Consider the following 16,432-nt stretch of genomic DNA (forward strand, 5'->3'; position numbering starts at 1 on the left):
GCAGAACTGGAGCACTGATGTGAAGTGATGTAGTAGAAAGGCATTCTAGTCTTGAGTCTTCAAGTAACCATAGAGTATTGGACAATCCATCCAGCTAAGCTATACTTTCCTTTCCTCATATGTAAAATGATACGGTTGAATTCTAAAGGTCCCTTTTATTTCTAAACTTCCATGATTCATTTGCCATAGTTAAAGTTTCACTCACCCATACCCATTATATTGGCAAATTATCAATGAGGCAGAATTGTTCTCTGCTCATGCATTACCCTAATTCTTTTTTTTTGAATTGAAGTATAGTTGATTTACAATACTGTATTAATTTCAGATAAGAGTCAGTCTCACAAGGAGAGTAATAATTACTTCTGTGTGATAATTTACGGCATAATAAGATGGAACACCAAATTTGCAAACTCTTCACTAGCTATAGCATCTCCTGAATTACACTAGAAGAGATTTATGTCTTTGCACTTTGGAGATTTCTCTTTAAGACTCCCTTATTAAAATGGAAATGTCTCTGGAAGAATATTCAGTCCTTAGCACTGATTTAAAACTTTATGGAAGTAGTCCTTTAAGTAGATCTTGTGGGCAGGAGGAGAGGAAGGGGCTGAAGAAGAGTCCAAACACCAATGTGAATCTAGTGCACTTCTTGGGCTCCACTACCCTGAGTGATGGATTAGTTGTTATAGGAAAGATAATATAGAGAAATTAAGGTTAGACAATAGTTTGGGGAGGGTTGAATCAGTTGGAGTCAACATGAATTTTAGCACATGACTCTGAAATTCCTTCCATCTCTGTTATGGACTGAATGTTTGCATCCCCTCAAATTCACATGTTGAAGCTCTAATCCCTAATGCTGTGGTATCTGGGGATGGAGCATTTGTGAGGTAATTAGGGTTCAATGAGGCTATGTAGGGTGGGGCCCTCACAATGGAATTAGTGCCTGCATAAGAGGAGACTTGAAAGAGTTTGCTCTTTCTCTCTACACACACACATAACAAGGAAAGGCCATGTAAGCATGCGGTGAGATGGTGGCTGTCTGCAAGCTAGGAAGAGAGCTCTCACCAGAACTGGATCCTGCTGGATGTTGATTCTAGGTTTTCCAGCCTCCAGCACTATGAGAAAATTAATTTCTAGTTTAAGCCTCAGCCTGTGGTATTTTGTCTTGGCAGCCTGAGCTAATACAATCTCCTTTTAATCATGTAGCCCCCTTCCCTTCCAGTGTTAGCCATGAGCCAGTTTGCCAAAATAAGCATGACAGAAAAATCCTCAAAACATTTGAAAGCATTATTCTTAAACGTTATTCCTCAACCAGAGGTTACCAGGCTGGTCTTTCTTCTGGAGCTGTTGCTGAAGTTGACTACTTTTGGATGAAGTTGACTGCTTTCAGATGATCTATTCAAACAAAGTGGTTGCATTTCTTAAAGCAATTTTTACTCTCTTAACCTGTCCTACATGTGATGTAGGTTTATTAACTTGATACCTGTTGGAGCTGGAAAGACTTTTTAAAAAATTATCAACATTTTCAAACATGTTCCAAAGTAAAGAGAATGGTATAAAGAGAACTCTTATACTCATTACCCAGATTCAGTGATTACCGGGATTTTGGTGGTGAAGATTTTAAAGAAAAATATCAGTGAGAGACAAAGTATTATATTTACAAAGTACTAAGTGTGCCATGGGGAAAGTAAAGTCATTATTTTGTGGAGTGTAAATATACTGTTAATGTAGAGAAAAATGTGTCTAATTCTTCTTCGACTACATGTAAACATACATTTGGCCTAAGCTTTAAAAACTAGATTCTTTAATAAAATGGAAACAGTAAATATTTAGTGATAAATTTTTTTTGTCAGTAGTTTTTTGATGTTTTCTTCTCTTCAGAAGGTCCCAGAAAGTGGTTTCCAGGAGAGGGCTCCACAAATAGACAGGTTCTCCCTCTTCATATCTGAGTTCTTTTGAACATTCTCCTGAGGGAGAAACTTAGGGGCATTCATTCTCCTCACCCTACTGCATCTCCTTATTTTTAATTTTTTTCTGAAGCACATGTAAAAAGTAGAATTGCAGTGTTCACCCTAAGCACCAGAAATTTCTAAGAGTATGCAAAAACATTAGATAATGTAGAATCTGATTGACTTTATAATTTACTGCTATGTAACTTAAGTAAATATTCTCTTTTATTTCAATGAACATATTCCATATGTTTACTAGGTACTAGGAATACAAATATTTCGGCATTTATTCCAAAATAAAGGAAAGAAGGAAAGAAGAAGCACACATTAGATCAATGCGTAATACTTACATATTATGTCAAATTCACAATACTATAAAATGAATATTAAATATACCCATTTTACAGATGGGAAACCAGAAGCTCAGAAGGCAAAGTAAGTAGTCAAGTCACAAAGCTAATAAATGATGGAGCCAATAAAGTGTGGAACAAAGAGGTTATCGAGTGAAATTGAAAGCAATATGTGTCTGACCCCACATAAAATGTTTTCAGTTTTATCACAATATATTTGGTGCATCCAGGTATTATCTTCTATTTATGATCTGTCCTGGAATGAAGCTGGGCCTCATGATCAGCTGGGCTTATTTTCCATTACCTCATTAATTATCACTAGCATGGCCTTGGACCAGTTTTTAACCTCATCCAGCCTGTTTACTCATTTGTATCATGAGGTAATATAACTACTTCATATGGTTTTGTGAGGATTGGAAAAATAAAGACAGTGCCCCTGGGCACTTAATAAATGGCAGGCATTATTACAAACAGCTAAGGAAATTAGGATCAACATAGTAGAAAATGTTCACACAGTTCACTGGTAACCATGCCAGGACCAGGACACAGGACTTATTTCTGCTTATTCAGAACTCTTTCTAGTAGCCAATCAAATTGATTAGGATCCCAAGGATTATGAAGAAAGTTTTCAGAGGATAGAGATGACAAATCTTAATTCCAGATTCTACAATATGGAAAACCAATAAATATTTATTGTATGACCATACAGTTCTAGCTACTGATGAAACAGTGACAAACAAGATAAGGTTCCTGCTCCTAAAAAGCTTATGTTATAGTGTAAAGAGCAAATAATAAATATATAAATAAACAAAATAATTTAAAACAGTGGTAAATGATAATGGGTTGATGTGGGAGAGCCTATCTAGGTAAGGGATGGAATCCTGGTTTATATGAGGAGAAAGAGGCATCCATGTGAAGTACTAGGAGGAAGATTGTCATGTGCAGGAGAAAACTGTGCAAGTGGAAAGTTCCCCTGATGGTAATAAGCTTGGTGTGTTCAAGGGACAGAAAGAAATTAGGGCATTTGAGCACTGTGAGGATGAGAATGGTGCGAGGTAGACAGAGGCCAGGTTAGGCAGGGTCTTCAGGGTCATGGTAAGGAATTGAGGGTGTTTTATAGTTGCAATGGGGAGCAATTGGAGTGCTTTGTGTAGGGGTGTTAACCTACTTGGCTTGTACAGTTGTCTCTCTATCTGTGGGGATTGGTTCCAGGACCCCTTGAGGATACCAAAATGCAAGGATGTTCAAGTCCCTTGTATAAAATGGCAGTAATATTTGTATATAACCTATACACATCCTCTTATGTACTTAAAATAATCTCTAAATTACTTATAATACCTAATGCAATGTAAATACTATGTAAATAGTTGCAGTGCACAGTAAATTCAAGTTTTGCTCTTTGGAACTTTCTGGAATTAAAAAAAATTTTTTTTTGTTTTTTGGTTTAGTGGTTGGTTGAAGTAGTGGGTAAGGAACCCAAAGATACTGAAAGCCAACTGTGTTTTTAAAAAGATCACTAGTTGCTTTCTGGAGAATGGATAATAGGAAGACTAGAGTGGAAGCAATTAGGGTGGCTGGGTTGAGGTTTATGTTAGTGGAATTGTATACAAGCAAATGGACATTCTCATAATCTTCCTTGACATCCCAAACTAAAGGGTTGCATCTTCCTATTCCATCATCTCTCATAGCACTTACAACTACCTTTAATCATTTTTTTTGTCTACTGTTTGTAATTCCCATATAGGGTTGCCAGATAAAATAAGGCCACTCAGTTGAATTTGCATTTCAGGTACCGAATAATTCTTTACTCTGTGTGCTCCCAAATATTGCATGGGAAATACCTATACTGAAATTGTGTTCCTTATCTGAAATTCCAATAAACTGGGCATCCTGTATTTTTGTTTACTAAATCTGGCAACTCTACCCCCACTAGAATGTAAACTCCACGAAGGCAGGAGCCCTTTCTGTCTGGTTCCCCAATGTGTATCTAGGGCACATAGTAGAAGCCCACACATGCTTACTGAATGAATTAATGATTTAACCAAATAGCGAGCGACTGAATAAGTGGTTGAACAAGAGCCCCTCAGGACGGGGTGGAGGGGTGGTGCGTGGGGACAGGAGACGACCGGGAGAACCAGCTCATTTGGGCGCAGCGCGCAGGGCGCCAGGGACAGTCTACGTGCTGAGGTCACCGGCGCCGGCCCGGTGACGTCATCACGCCCGCGCTCTCCGCCCGGCTGGGGTTCTAGTGCCGCCGGCGCCTCATCGGCTGTTGTGGAGAGCGGGGGCTTTCCTGTGAGCCCGATCCAGCGCAGGTAGCCTGTGGAGCCGTTTGGCCCCGGCAAAGGCCCCCGAGGCCCACTTTCCCTGTCGTTGGCCGTCAGCCAGCAGGCCTGGCCGCTGTACTGCGAGGAGAACATCTCCTCAGGGCCATGTCCAGGCCGAGCAGCGTCTCCCAGCGGCCGTTTGCTCCTGGAGGGGGCGGCGACAGCGGCCCGGCGCCGTGTGGCCCTGCGGGCGGCGGCCGGGCCAAGGGGCTGAAGGACATTCGTATAGACGAGGAGGTGAAGATCGCGGTCAATATCGCTCTGGAGCGCTTCCGATACGGGGAGCAGAGAGGTGAGGTTCCCGACAGGGACCCCGCCGGCTGCCCCACCTCCCGGAAGCCCGGCCCCTCGTGGGAAGGGGCTGCCTCACCGGAGGGAGGGGAGACGGGGGCGGTCCACCGGGTCCGAGCGAGGCGGGCGCGGGGCTGGGGCCAGAGTTGTGAGCCTTGCCCGGGGATGTGAAGAGCCCCGTGGCGTCCTACGGATCAGCCGGGTTACGGGGCATTTGCCTGGCGTCCGAAGGCACGAAAATCAGGCTGCTCAACTGCAGGAGGCATTTCTTTCCCCAGGGAGAGAGAGGCCTTTCGGTAGCTTTGCCACAACTTTTAGGTATTGTTAAGCCCCTACTTTTTTTTTCTTTCTTTCTTTTTTTTAAAGGACGTGGTGGTAACCTTAATCGAGGTACGTTTAGTTTGAGTTTCGGAAGTAGAGGAGCAGAAGGAAATCAGACGAATAAATGCAGTGGCCATATGTAGTGCTTTGTTTACATCCCGGAAGTATCACTCTAAACACTTAAAAAAAAAAAAAACTCGTTCTGTTAGACGAAACGTCTTCCATCCCTCTTAAGGTTGGAAAGCTACTTGTCTTGGGTCACACAGTGCAGAACCAGCAGCCGGCCTGTGATCAGTACAGTATATTGAGAGCTCATTCTGATTTGCTGCTCTAAGTAGAGGACCCCTTATTCTGGAAGCTTAGAGTCCTTCCCTCTCCCCCCAAAAAAGGACCTGGACAGAGTGATTCTGAACTTTCATTAAACAGAGGTGAATCCCCAGAAATATACAGCATCATATCCAGTCTGAGACAGTGAAATAGGGATTCTATGCAGTTTTTGAAGGCAAAGACAATGGAATCTGATGCTGAGCATTCGTAATACTTGAGCATACCTCATCCTTGAAGGAAATACACATTTTGTTGGTTAAGCAAGTAAGTTAAGATAGTAAAATATGTTCATCAGGAGCTCAAGATTTCAGCACAAGTAAGAGGACTAACCTTTGGTGAACATCAGGGTCCTTTATCACATTTAGGTTTAAATGTTATTAATATCAGAATTATGGTAGACATTCAGTGGTTAATTAGTACAGGCATATCTCATTATTGCACTTCACTTTATTGTGCTTTGCAAATACTGTGTTTTTTTTTTACAAATTGAAGGTTTGTGGCAATTCCATGTTGTCAGATGATGGTTAGCATTTTTATCAATAAAGGATTTTTAAATTAATGTGTGTACGTTGTTGTTTAAGACATAATGCTATTGCACACTTAATAGGCTACAGTGTAGTGTAAACATAACATAGGCCCTGGAAACCAACAAATCAACATAGGCCCTGGAAACCAAAAAAATTTGTATGACTTGCTTTATTATGATATTCGCTTTATTACAAGGGTCTGGAATCAAACCCACAGTATCTCCTAGGAATGCTTATATCAACTTTTCACATAAAATATGATAATTTGATTATATGTTTATATGATTTTTCATATTTTATAAATATATGTGTATTGAAGTACCTTGCAGGAAAATTGCCGATCCACAAATGATGCTTTGTGTTTTTTTCCATGCAGAAATGGAATTTCCTTCTTCTTTGACCAGTACGGAAAGAGCCTTTATTCATCGATTGAGTCAGTCTCTTGGTTTGGTTTCTAAAAGTAAAGGGTAAGCTGACAGGTTTTCTTAATTGAAAAAATTATTTACCGAAAAAGAGAAATGTTTTTGACTAAATAGTTATTACTGCTTTAATTAGATTCACGTCCTTAATTATATTGTGTGTAGATGATCTGATTCATGTCTGTACCAAACTCAGCTCTTTGCTTTTCTTACTGTCCCCCTTTTTTGTTTTCCCTGATTGGGGGAGAGTGGGAGAAGAAGGTAAATTTTAAGATGTAAAGAGAATGGTTTAAAAGTTGAAGTTGATTGCATTGAGAAAGGTATTCTCTTCTTGTATGGAAACCAAAACTTTTTTCTTGAAGAATGGATGGACTAAAAATAATAAGTACAATTATTTACAGAACTTATCTCTTCTAATGCTACTGTACTATAAATGGTATGCTTTTAGAACACATGCTTGTTGTTTCTTTTCATACCAAGTCACGAATCTGATGATTAGAACTGATTAAATAAAACTGAACAAGAGGAAACTTATATATTTTTTGAAGATCACTTATCCATAGTGGGGAAAAGTCATCTGAGTCATCCATATTGAAGAACTCTAAGATTCTGTGGAGTTATTTCATTTTGGGAATAAGAATGATGGTATTGATATAGAGTTCTTAGTATTGGTGTTATTGACGTTTTGGACTGGATAATTCTTTATTGTGGAGGGCTGTTTTGTGCATTGTAGGATGTTTAGTAGCATACCTAGCCCACTACATGCCAGTAACACTTCCACCCCCAGTTGTGACAACCAAAAATGTCTTTAGACATTTCCAAAATCTTCCCCGGAAGCAAAATTGCTCTTGGTTGAGAACCACTGAGATTGGGGGAAAAGAAGATGAAATTTCAGCTTCCAGCTTTTAGGTTAAGAAGAGGGAAAACAAAGCCTTAATTAAGTAAATATATTAATAACTAAATAGAAGGTCCTAAGGTGAAAATAGCTGAGGTTGGAATGTCTTGCATATGAATGTCCACCATAGTGATGATACAGTTACTGACTGAGACAAGGGATGTAGCTTAGGTGCATGTGCACTTTGAACATCACTAAAACCAGTGTTGGCATCCTGGGAGGTTCCACCCATATTATAGTCATCTGGATAGGTAAAATATTGCGCTTGAAAATAAAAATAAGGTGCAGGGCCACAATCCTTTATCCAAAAGGGCCTGGGCCAAATATGTTTTTTGTTTGTTTGTTTTTTGTTTTTGCGGTATGTGGGCCTTTCACTGTTGTGGCCTCTCCCATTGAGGAGCACAGGCTCCAGACGCGCAGGCTCAGTGGCCATGGCTCACGGGCCCAGCCGCTCCGCGGCATGTGGGATCTTCCTGGACCAGGGCATGAACCCGTGTCCCCTGCATCGGCAGGCAGACTCTCAACCACTGTGCCACCAGGGAAGCCCCCAAATATGTTTTGAGATGCAGATTTTCAGATTTCAGAAAGGCAATAGGGTATATTAGCAGTATGTTATATTTCTTGCTGAAAAATGTATGACTATTCACACTAAGGTAAATAAAGATCATAAATAGCTTCATGTTAATTTAACCAGGCTTTGCTGCCAAATGAAGTTGCTGCAGACTTACAGAAGTCTGCCACTTTTCAGAGCTGTTTGGATTTAAGGATAGTAGATAAGAGATTGTGGGCCTGCACTAAAAAATATCTGTTATAAACACACTGTTCTGCAGCTACATCATTTCTGTGGTTACATGGGTTTTTAATTCTAAACAGTGAACTTGGAAATGACCTTTAGAAATTACTCTTAGAAAAGCAGTCCATTGGACTAGACTACCTCTACTTTTGTTCAGTAGCATGATCCTTTAAAGGATGGTCCAGAGAGGAAAAAAAGTTTGGGGGGGAAAGGGAGAGCAAGTTATCAGGACAAAAAAAGGGGGATGAAGAAACATTGAAGAGACAGAAAGAGGAAACAGGAAAGAGATGCTAAGGGAATCAAGGCAACCCCACCTATTATCTCATCCCTACTCCCTATATCTAGTGCTCCATAAACCCTCTTCTTAGTAAATGTCCTAGCTCTTTCCCAATCCCTTTTTATCTCTGAGCAAACTTAGTACAATGTTTTTCTCGTGGTCCTTGTCATTTTCAAATGCCTTTCCTTCTTTTTACATACATAAAGAACTAAATCACTTTGAATATATTTCTTAAATCCTTTCTTTTCATTTATATGAGAATTTGTACCTGACTTGTATGGGTTTTTCTGTTCACTCTTGAGTAAAGATCTTTTATTTTTAACCTCCTAGAATTAACTTTGTTAATTTAGGATAGTTAAGTTAGTTAATAATTGTTAAGTTAGTCTTTCTGTTGTGTGGGTTTTTTTTTTTTGTGCCTGGTATTATGATTCCATAATACCTATTTGACAGGTGTGGAGGAAATGGCAAGAAACCTGGATTCTAATCCCAGTCTCTCACTGCTTTGTTCTTTAGCTTTGGTCATGTCCCTTAACTTTAAAGGCCCGTTTTCTTAAATGTAAAAAATGAAGGAGTTAATCTCTATGTGTTGGTTAAGATTCTGTGATCCCGTAGTTTATTTTGAGTTTCTTACAAGGTTTTTAAAAACAGATTCCAGACTTACTGTGTGATAATTTACAGTTTTTTTTTTCTGATAACTTTTTAAATTTTTTTAAATCTCCTTTCTTTCAAAATGAAGCCACATGTGTTGGATTTTGTTTTTCATCTCCTCTTAGAGAGTTGAATTTACTTTGAATCGATTATTTTCTTTATAACTGCTCATCTTTTGGTAAAAATACTCTTGTTGGAGTAACACCCCCATTTTGTGTTCTTCACTATATCCTAACGTTTTCTTAGACAATTCCAGTCAAGTTTTCCCATACCCAAGATTTCACCTCCTTGTAATTTGTTCTGTTTTCCTCCACCTATGTCACTGTGTTTTGGTTCTAAGAGCACACTTTTTTGAGTTTTAATTTGTTCATGAATAAAACGAAATTGTTTCCTATTCTTCTTAGTCCAAGTTAGACAAAAATAAATTTACAAGATGAACTTTGTTAAAAACTTGTGGAAAGAGAAAATATAAAGTGTATGAAAGCAGGTTTTCCAAGTACAGGTTTCTTATCCTGTGATTGCTGAAGGTGCTGCTTAATAGGTATCCAGGTATTCTACTCAGCCTGACCAGGAGGCTTTACCCTACAACAAGACCCCCTTTCAGATCTGAGTTACTGCCTCCCTTACCTCCTGCCATGGAAGACTGCATACTGCACTCCACCTCTCTTCCCCTAGCTAAAACAGAAAATGGGTTAAAAGTGATGAACCCTGTTAGTGAAGTTTTGGATATCCATTAAATAAACCCCTACAATGTGCAGTAATAATAGTAACAGTAGCTAACATTTATTAAGTGCTCTTGTGCAACAGGCATTGTGCTAGGTGCTTTAAGTAGATTATTTGATCCTCACAACAGCCTTGTATGGTAGGTTCTATTTTTTCAGTACCTGGTGCTTGTATAACAGATGAGGGAATCCGAGCATAGAGAATTAAATAGTTTTCCCAAGATCACACAGCTAGCAGGTGGCAGAGCCAGCAATCAGACATAGTTAATGTTTAGCTAATTAATTTTTGTTTTTCACAGTGAGTTCATAGCAGTGTTTTAGGAACTGCGAGGAGTTAAAACAGAGATACTGGATAAGGCTCATCTCTAAGTTGCTTATTGTCCATTAAGTCACAAAAAGAAAAAAATTTACCACAAACGTAGCATTACTTGAAAATAATTGTGTTTAGTGACAAAATTAACTCATTTGGTTTATTATTTTCTAGGTAATCGTAAAAAAGCACAAATTTGTATGATTCAAACTTTAATAAATTTGTAATTTTGTATTACAGTATTGAGGAGAAAATGGTTTGGAGTTAGATCTTTGCATCTGTCTGCTTAGTGGAAGTATAAATTAAAGGGATATGAAATTAAGTATATACTAGACATCAAACAAATGTGTATTATGTTTTTAGAGGCATTAGCTCCTTGGCGGCTGTGAGCTTTTTAAGCAGTGATTTCAGATTTTGGCTCTTTAGCAGATTTTTAAACTGTTCTCAGGTTTGAAAAGTGGGGAATAGCAAGGTGTATGGTTGTATTTGAGGTAGATTACTCAGTAACATTCTGTGTAAATGAAACATTTATTAATACTAAAATTGCGTCAAATTTGATTAGTTGTATCATCATTTTTCTTTAAAAAGAAGAAGCTATTTAAATGTCATTACTTCATTATAACATGCATGATTACTTTTCCCTTTGAAAGTTAGAAGTTATGATGTTCTTATCTGTATTTTTAGGCCATTTACTTTTATACTTAAATATGGCATATAGGGCTTACATGTTATTATTTTATTTTATTTTTTTTTGCGGTACGTGGGCCTCTCACTGTTGTGGCCTCTCCCGCTGCGGAGCACAGGCTCCGGACGCGCAGGCTCAGCGGCCATGGCTCACGGGCCCAGCCGCTCCGCGGCACGTGGGATCCTCCCAGACCGGGGCACGAACCTGTGTCCCCTGCATCAGCAGGCGGACTCTCAACCACTGCGCCACCAGGGAAGCCCCATGTTATTATTTTTTAAAAATTCTTGTGAAGTTCATTTGTCTAGCATCTTTTCCATGTTGTACAGGTAGTTTCTAGTCAATTTTGCTGTGTAAAGGGAAGTACTAGATATTCATCAAATTATAGTGTTGGTTACCTTGGAATGAAAGCATGATGAGGAGATTTCAGTGTGTTAGTTTACATAGTAGGACAACTCTACTATATTGAATGTTTTCATCCACACAATAATGAGGTGAATATTTTGCCAAAATTTCACTAATTTTTAAATTATATATCAGTGTCACTGTGGTGCTGAATGGGGTAGGAGTGAGCCCTAATAGCCTAATAGCATTAATAGTAGAATTTTTTTACTAAAACATGAAAACTATCAAGTTGATATTCTCTTTCTGTCCCACCATCTGGGTTCAAACTGAATTTAGTAAATTGTAAATGGTAATGACTAAGTACTCACACTTGCTTAGTATGAGTTATTGTTATAGATTAATGCTGAATTATTATTAGGCAACCTATGTTAGGAAAGTTTCAATCTGACCCATTATTTTAGTTGTGAACTTATTGAGGAAAGAATATATTTTCCTCAACTTTGTAATCATAGCTTCTAGCATAGTGCCTGGCATACAGTAGGTAATCAATATATGATGAATGATTGAATGAATGAATAAAAGAAAATTAAAGGTGAAATATAGCAAAACTTTCCTGAGATGATTTTTGAGAAAATTAAAGCATCTTGGAGCTGATAGAAATATTAGAGGTTTTAAAATTCTGTGTCAGAGAAGTAAAATGATTTATTTTTGATTACATAGCTAGTTAATTGAAAGATCATTACTAGCTGAACACAAGCCTCCTGACTGTTGCTCTAGTGCTCATTTCAGCACACTTCTGGCCTTCTATAGTTAAAATTTTATGAAGTACGTGGAACAGAAGGGGAATGAATGATTGAGTCTATCATGACTGTACTGAAGTTTCAGAAAGGTCCATGGGAAAAGAACCTACTACAGAGAACATCTCTAGAATCCAATAATTCTGATTTGCCGTGGAAATGACTAAAATTTCTAGATCAGTTAAATTTTAATAAGCTCATCTTTATGCCATCATTTAAGCATCACTAAGCACTTGTCCAGGAGTAGATGATGGCATAGAAAGGGTATAATTCATTGAGGAGTTTCCAGAAATTAAAAATCTTGGTAAATTGAAAGCCTCACTTAGAAGACTTAGATAGCTAAAGCTGTATAGGTTAATCTTCAGTTTCATGTCACTCTATAGTAAAGACATTGTTGAAAATATTTAAATTAGATTTAGGAATTAGGAAAATTCTAAAATTTAATTTAGAATTAGTAAAATTATATATATAATTTTCATTGTATTTGTGGCTTTGTTGCTCATTTCTATAATATGATGGTGGCATTAACCAATGGCAAAACATTTTATGAAATGTTTTGTGTAACTTTTTTTGGTACAAGAAATGATATTTTTTCCTGGCTATAATTATAATAATAGCTTTCATTTATTTAGTGTGTACTTTGTAGCAGATACTGCCCTTTACATGCATTATCTTATTTAATCATATGAAGAGTCCTTTGAGGCAGGTCTTATTATTATTATTATTATTATCATCATCATCTTAGGCTCAGAGCTATTAAATAATTTGCTTGTGGTCCCACAGCTAGTAGGTGGTAGAGATAGGATTCAAATCCAAGTCTGTGTGCTTTCATAACCCAAGCTCTTTACAGTACTACATTGTACTAGATTATAGACATGTATTATTAAATCATTCAAAATACATTTGAGGACTTCCTGTGAGTATAACATTGTACTTAGTACTCCTGAAGCTACAGAAGTCATCAAAGACATAATAAGGACCATTTAAAGAAGTAAATATACCTACATCAGGTAACTTGAGAACAGTTATAAATCATCATTACCTTATAATTGAAGGCTAGAGTCAGAAGCTTTGAAAAACTTCCTTTTTTTTTTTCCCCAGTATACATCTGAAGATACTTATCAGTAGTGCTGATTTATGTTTTTTTGGTCCAACCACTAAACTTGGCTTTCTTAACAGGTTTTCATGGGAGTGTGACATTACCAGCATACTGGAGAAACATTCAATGGAATATATTAGTCTGGACCACTGTTATAATTGGACCACCATAATGTTTTCATTATCAATTTTAGATTCTATTGTTCAAATTGATTTTCTCCCTCTATATGTTTCCCAGCATGTATTAACTGGTGATGTTTCATCCACCATGAAGCCTGCTAAGACAAACTTTAACACTTAAGGGTAAGTAAGTCTTTTTTTTTTTTGCTTATTTAAAATTGGATTTGCAGCATTTTGAAATTTTAATTGAAAATGGTCTTGTGGCCACTTTAGCATTAAATTCCTCTTTACTGAATTTTCTGGGATTTCCAGCATCTTATCCCATTTCGATCTTTTTCAGTGTTTTGCTTGAGACATGTTTTCTAAGTAGCCATACATCATATGTGAACAAATTGACTATATATAGTAAATAAATGATTTTTATTAATATTCAGAAAGGGAGCAAATAGATACCTAACTGTGAAGAAGAAAGATGGATCAGAAACAGCTCATGCAATGATGACCTGTAATTTGACTCATAATACAAAACATGCTGTTAGGAGCCTAATTCAAAGATTTCCTGTCACCAATAAAGAGCGTACTGAACTTCTGCCTAAAACAGAAAGAGGAAATGTGTTTGCAGTTGAAGCTGGTATGTATTTTCTGGGGAGCTTCCTTGTTTATCCTATTATTTCTTGACTGTTCTTTTTCCACTTAAAATGTATTTTTAAAAACTAATGTGGAATATGATTTCTCAATTTGAATAGTTGGTTAGAAATGATTAAGAGTTGTGAAGATTTTGGAATGAAATGCAGTGTTAAGGCATGTCATTAAGTTAGACAGGGTTTTTTGTAAAGTGTTACAGTAATAGCTAAACATTTATTGAGCACTTATTGTGTGCTAGACAGTATACTAAACTCTACATAGAGCCTCATAGCAACCCTTGCAAGGTAAGAATTTCCCCTATTTCACAGGTAAAGAAACTGGGGCTCAGAGAAGTTAAATTTGTTCAAGGCCACTCAACCAGCCAGTAAACCACAAAGCTGGGATGTGACTCCAAAGTCTGAACTTTCCTATATTATGCTGCTGTGACACACTAATGAGTGGGATTTTGAATTGGGACTTTAGCTTCTGGGAAGAGACAGGACAGAGTCTTCAGTACATTAACTTGCTCAAAGGTAGATAAATAAATATATTTAGGTTATAAAATGAAGTAATTTTACTATTTGGAAAAATAACTTTTCTAATGAGAAAGTTATTTCTTTTATTATCTCCAGTGAAAGAATCTGCATAATTTCTGTTGGTGGAGTATGTTTGCAGAATGTAGAAATGCATGGCACTAGCTATCAAGGAGTTTTAAAAATACATGCACATAAAAATATTTTGAGTTATGTGAAGAGTATAAAACACATCATGCCTTTTGTATTCCTATCTGTTTAAATGTAGATGTTGACTAAAATGCACAATTAGGAGATTTGTTAAGCATTAGGACCTTATATTTACACACATTATTCTGTTTGATCACATAATCTTATATGCTAACTTTAAACATAGAGGGTTTTAAATTTTTCATATGTTTTCATATTGTATGTAACAGAATTTATAAGTATAATATACATTGTTTCCTACTCTAAAATTATAATTTTCTGTGTTATAATTGATAGAAGCAAGGCTGAAAATTATTTTAGGACATCAAAATTGGGTTTTATTTTTAATGATTTTTGAATGATTGATTTTTGTTCATTTTTAAACATTGTGCACCAGAAATACTTCTGGGTAATTTGACTTCTAATTGATATAAAAATGTGTAACATACTCTCTAAGAATATTGTTTGGCAGTACAACAGCTGAGGCATTGCTTTTTAACTTTAGACTGAGTAGAGAAGAAGCACTTGAAAGGAATTACATTAGAAATTACTTATTTTTGTTTTTTAACTCCTTTTGTTATTGATCATAAATTTTTTTGTTCTCTTATTCATTTTCAAAGAAAACCGGGAAATGTGCAAGACAAGTGGGCGACTCAACAATGGCATACCTCAGATTCCAGTGAAAAGAGGAGAATCTGAATTTGATTCTTTCAGGCAGTCTCTGCCAGTGTTTGAGAAACAAGAAGTAATTGTTAAAGTAATTAAGGAAAATAAAGTAGTTTTGATTGTAGGAGAAACTGGGTCTGGAAAGACTACACAGGTTTGTTTCTTCTTTGTTGTTTATAGAAGAAAAAATTATTTTATCTCGTGATAGTTTTATATCAAATTTACACTACATGTATTTTAACAAAAAACAAAAAAGGAACTTTTGTTTATTTTAATGGTTATTTCAGAAATAAATTATTACTGGAAGTACATTTTGAGAATTTGTAGAAAGGTAATATTTTAAAATATTTATTTTTAAATTAGTACATAAGGGCGTTATTTAAACAGAGGTGAGGTTGTGATTTGGTATCATGAAAGGAAAATGGACTTTGACCTTCAGTTCAGATTCCAGCTTCCACATTTATTGAATGTGAAATTTTAGGCTAGACTTGTAACTCTTTAAGCCAGAGTCCTCATTTATAAAATGGTACTAACAATTGCTACCACTCAAGGTGGGGTTTAGAGATAATGTCTGTGAAGTGCCTAGCATAGTGTTTTTACATAGCAGCTAAATTAAAAGTAATATTGATAACAACAAGAAGTGTTAATACAAAGTTAACATAAAGTGGGATTAATATGACATGTTTGACTTGGATGTTTAGAATCATAGTACTTCATTGTTATGAAGTTTCACTCATAGGCTGACAAGGTTGGAAGTAAGTATGGTACAATGATAATGACCTTTTCTTGTTTATGTTCTTTAACATGTTAGCATGTTGAAACAGGAAAATTACTTTGCTTTTGATTGAGGTGCAGATAGAATAGTCAGTATAATTTTACATTTTCTTCTTTTCTTTTATGGACAAATAAATTTGCTTTTGACAGTTGCTTAAGATTTCCTATGCTTATATTAGTTGGTTTCATAAAGTTAGTCAAATAAATAAGGCAAGGTGGTAGGAGAGGTTGACTGTAAACTTTACCAGTTATTTACTTGTGGGACTTAATCATTTTCACAGAAGTGTAACTCTTTATACCTAAAACTTGAGCCTATAAAACTAATTACAAACGTGATGAAATTTTTATATGAAGACAATGTATAAGATTTTTCTTCAACATGATTATGATTAAGTGAAATTCCATGGAGTCATGCCAAAGAATCTGTTCAGATGTCTTAGATTGTTATAAT

The 16,432-nt window shown here is 36.6% G+C and overlaps 1 protein-coding gene across 2 annotated transcripts in view; it reads left to right on the forward strand.

Moving 5' to 3' along the window:
* The first annotated feature begins 4,542 nt into the window (after positions 1-4,542).
* Positions 4,543-16,432, forward strand: part of YTHDC2 (YTH N6-methyladenosine RNA binding protein C2) — a 66,939-nt gene continuing 55,049 nt past the window's right edge. For both annotated transcript variants that reach the window (XM_081231098.1, XM_081231099.1), the window contains exons 1-4: positions 4,543-4,915; positions 6,466-6,556; positions 13,630-13,826; positions 15,162-15,361. In XM_081231098.1, the coding sequence (XP_081087224.1) occupies positions 4,729-4,915; positions 6,466-6,556; positions 13,630-13,826; positions 15,162-15,361 (675 nt within the window). In that variant the 5' untranslated portion in view covers positions 4,543-4,728. The remainder of the gene's footprint in view (positions 4,916-6,465; positions 6,557-13,629; positions 13,827-15,161; positions 15,362-16,432) is intronic.

Source organism: Mesoplodon bidens, assembly GCF_964165515.1.
Source record: "Mesoplodon bidens genome assembly, chromosome: 4".
In the NCBI taxonomy this organism is placed as follows: domain Eukaryota; kingdom Metazoa; phylum Chordata; class Mammalia; order Artiodactyla; family Ziphiidae; genus Mesoplodon; species Mesoplodon bidens.